General features: G+C 47.1%; 1 protein-coding gene across 2 annotated transcripts in view; it reads right to left on the bottom strand.

Annotated features, from left to right (window-relative positions):
• The window catches only part of LOC112287755 (uncharacterized), a 4,206-nt gene extending 689 nt beyond the window's left edge, over positions 1–3,517 (bottom strand). Inside the window, exons 1-7 of one of the 2 annotated variants that reach the window (XM_024531112.3) lie at positions 1,979–3,517; positions 1,317–1,419; positions 1,085–1,153; positions 774–888; positions 498–580; positions 157–218; positions 1–24 (exon numbers count right to left, since the gene is read on the bottom strand). The exon at positions 1–24 is cut by the window's left edge and continues 689 nt beyond it. In XM_024531112.3, the coding sequence (XP_024386880.1) occupies positions 1–24; positions 157–218; positions 498–580; positions 774–888; positions 1,085–1,153; positions 1,317–1,419; positions 1,979–2,310 (788 nt within the window). In that variant the 5' untranslated portion in view covers positions 2,311–3,517. The remainder of the gene's footprint in view (positions 25–156; positions 219–497; positions 581–773; positions 889–1,084; positions 1,154–1,316; positions 1,420–1,978) is intronic. The other variant, XM_024531113.3, reaches the window with a different exon arrangement.
• Positions 3,518–3,769: the final 252 nt, after the last annotated feature.

The following is a 3,769-nucleotide window of genomic DNA, read 5'->3' as shown; positions in this document are numbered from 1 at the left end:
ATTATCCCAGGCATGTTCGTCATCCTGCATAATTGGCACCATTTAGTGCAGGCTTTTACTACTTCCTTCCTTTTTTTTCTACTGCTTCAATACACTACGTAAGCAAATCACATGGTGGTAAAGTTGAAAAGACCAGCTGAACCCAAATTAGCATACCCGTTCAAAATTGCAAAAATGTTGTCCCTGAACCGAACCAGAAGATCAGTGTTTTCCTGCATCTGTCGATGTAACGACAATGGTATCGTTCGTATTAGCTGCGAAACCAGGAAACCTCACAAGCAGTCCTGACTTCAGGAGAGTTAAGACGCTAAGAGAACACAGAAATCTTCCACGAACAGTCCAAGTTTTAAGACGACTTGTTCGTGTAATATACCAGATAAATGTGAAGGTATCGATTTGTGGCAAAAACCAGAACTTTCAGGGAATACTTGCAAGAGAGCATCACTAGAACTGTGCCACGTTGTAGATAGCAACGGATGACTATATAAATGAAATACCTTCATGGATGCAAGATTGGAGCGGATCTGGGCAATGACTTGAGCATTCTGCTCCAGCAAGACTCCCGTCTCTCCTCCAATGGCTGCAGAACACACACACACATACTGCGTAAGAGTGCAAAGCGTAAACTGATTCACAATTCTGAAATGCTAATCCCGAAAGGACCAATATGCATCTACACTCATCGTCTGATAGAGTAGGACCATAAAAATACGTCAACCAAATATGGACTCTTAGTACATCTGTATCTCGGGGTAAAAAAATCGAACACATACCATGATTGGAAATTCCATCATCGTTGTCAATGGGAGGAGGCGAATACATCGGCATTGGCGACCTGGGAACAATGTTGCTAGTAGGCATTGCTTTCAATGTCGTCTCTGCTTTATCCTGGTAAAATGACAATAAAAGGAGAATTTTACTACGTTAGAACGACGGAAGGGGAGTTCGCTACTTCCACACGATAACCAAAATTCTGAAATGGCAACTTCGTGATGTCTCTACAGAGACGAAGAGCACACTGAGGTTGGCAAAACACCCATTGGTACAGAGCCCTCCCCGACGGCAAAAATCACACCCAAGTTACCTTCTTATCCTTGGTCTTCTTAGTCAAGTTTTGCACCTCATCTTTTCGTCTCTTCCCATTCTCCTTCTTCTGATCATCACGATGTGGATTTCCATAAGTTGGGGAATATCTAGTTTTGAGAGTAAGGAAGATTATTATTAAACCAGCAATCTAGTCTCTCAGATTCCCCAGCTGCACACCTAAAGTGAGAAAGGAGATTTTCACGTGTCAAGGGCGTAAGCAAAACACTCACAGTCATCCATCGCACACGCAGGGCAACGTCCCGCACAGTTTTTTCATTAAGAAGAGCGGCTATTTTAATGTACTTAGCAAGGTTATCCGTCAGAGCCGCATGCCTGCGCAATGGATGAAAATGCACGATTTGTTAAAAAGATCGTTTTCAAGTGAAGGCCTTTCAGCCTGCGCCCCCAAACGCCACGTTGTGATCGCTGTTCTACTTCGTCAACTACGCAACTTGTGCATGTTGCTGTTTGAGCTAATGCTAGTCGTGTATGGATACCAGAAGTTATGGATCTCCAAAGGTGACTATTGTTTGAACTAAAAATCAGACCAGATCATTCCTACCATGCTCATTTTCGATGGACTAGTTCCAAACTCGCTGACTGGCTCACTTATTACCGTTTAACAATGGCTAGCACTGAGCTAGATACAAGTTCAAAAGTACTACAATGGGCGCCCACATCGACCCCACTTCATCTACATGCTAGCCGGAACAACTTGCCGCTGCTGAAGGTTTCAACTAGGGCAAGGTTCTCAGAGTTCAGCCAAAATAATTTCTGGCAAATCTTCTGCTGGCAGGTCAATAGGAGGGGAGAGAGGGAGAGAGAGAAGAAGAAGACGAAGAGGAGAAAGATTGGCAGTGCAAACAGGAACTGCAAGGAGAGAATGAATTACTTGTTAAGAGTCTCTTCGAGAAGTGATTGCTCCTCGGCACTCCATTCCAAGGCCAACCCAGAGTCATGCTTCAAACTCGTATTCTCACCTCCATTCACAGCGGGGCTTCCGTTCCCGTTCGAGACTGCTCCGTTAGTAGCGCCATTGGAAGGAGGGGCTGCTGAAGCTACGTCCATTGTGGCAGGAGATGAGTACCTTGGGGTGGCGGTAGTCCCGTTGCCAGCTGCATTCTGGCTGTTGCTTTGCAAATGGGCCTTAACAGCGGAATTATGGTTGGCTTTGGCTTGCACAGGAACATTTGGACCGGATCCTGCCATAGCTGATTGTGCCATCAACACTCACTACAGTGTATGTTTTTGTGATAGTCTGAGAGAGCATACAAGGAAAGAGCGCTAGCAAGAACGATGTCTGTCAGCACTCGTGGTTTTGTGGAACCCCAGATGTTCGGGGTAACAAAACCTCTGATCCCAATAGCATGAGCAGCATTTTCACAAGCCACCACTGTGCCCTCGGGTTAATGTAGATGAATACATTCTAAAGTTTGACAACCCCTTGGTGCTCATTCATGCAGTGCCCCTAAAAATCACACTGTCTTCAGCGATGCTGTTGGTCTCTACTAAGTAATGACCCCCTTCTCCTCGTTCTTCTCGCCTTCAGTCTCCAAGATTTCTCCAATACCTTCAGACGCTTCCTTCTCTGCACATAGTGAAAGCTGCTCGAAACCTCCAGTAATTTGCAATATGCTTCCAGGATGTACACACTGCAGAGTGCCTGGATACCCCCCGGGGCAGGAAACCCACCGGAATTCAACCCAAATAAATTTTACATAGTCAGCTGGGAAGTGATCCTAGTAAAGACCAATCTAGCCAAGGCCGTTCTCCTACCTCACAGGTCACCAAAGGCCCAAGCTACAAACCACACTTCTTCATCCTCTCACTTCTACAACTGCAACTCATCCAACTACAAAAAAGATTTTAAAACTAAAATTTTCAGAGAGACAAAATCACTATCGCCACCAACTCAACCAAGTACAAAGATCCTCCTCACGCCTTGCTATCGCCTGCAACCATCCACTCCTCTCTCGCGTTCCTCAATTCTACACGTGATATCTCCCCTGATACTATCAACAACACATCCAGACTTCCCCTATCCTCCACTCTGAAACTCCCACCCACAGCGTAACCCAACCATCAAACCTCTACCTCGCATCTTTCCAATCTTTGAAGCCTCGTATTGCCGACCTCTCTCTCCCTCTCCCTCTCCCTCCCTCCCTCTCTGCCCATGTCTCTCTTCCACCACGACTACGACCCTCCAAAGTACCTAAACTCGTAACCCACCGAATTTCATGCAGTGAACAGGAAACTCCGCACTTGTGGTTCGAGGATGGAGGAGAGGGCAGGAATGAATCTCCTGGTTCCCTTCAATCCGGTCTATTGCAAGGAGGAGGAGGAGGACGAAGAAGAAGAAGAAGCCGCAACAGTAAAAAGAGTAAAACAAAAAGGAAACCCACAAACAAAAAGCAGGAGTGGGGATGGGAAAAAGGCTATGGAGATTGAAGGGAACAACAGCGGGCCGAGGAGCGTCGTCCTCGGCGAAGCCGGATGCTACGTAACCTGATGGACGACGACGACGGGCGACGACGACGACGATTTCCCGGCGACTGCCGACGGGATTGACTGGGACGGATGGTGGAAGTCCGGCGACGGAAAAGGTGGAAACCCGGGGTTCGGGGCGGCCACCGTAGATCTGGCGTAGATCGGACGACAACGAGATTCGTCACGCTCGCGTCCA

Source organism: Physcomitrium patens, chromosome 10 (genome assembly GCF_059467195.1).
Source record: "Physcomitrium patens ecotype Gransden chromosome 10, ASM5946719v1, whole genome shotgun sequence".
Taxonomy (NCBI): domain Eukaryota; kingdom Viridiplantae; phylum Streptophyta; class Bryopsida; order Funariales; family Funariaceae; genus Physcomitrium; species Physcomitrium patens.
This window is presented reverse-complemented; position numbering and strand designations above follow the sequence as displayed.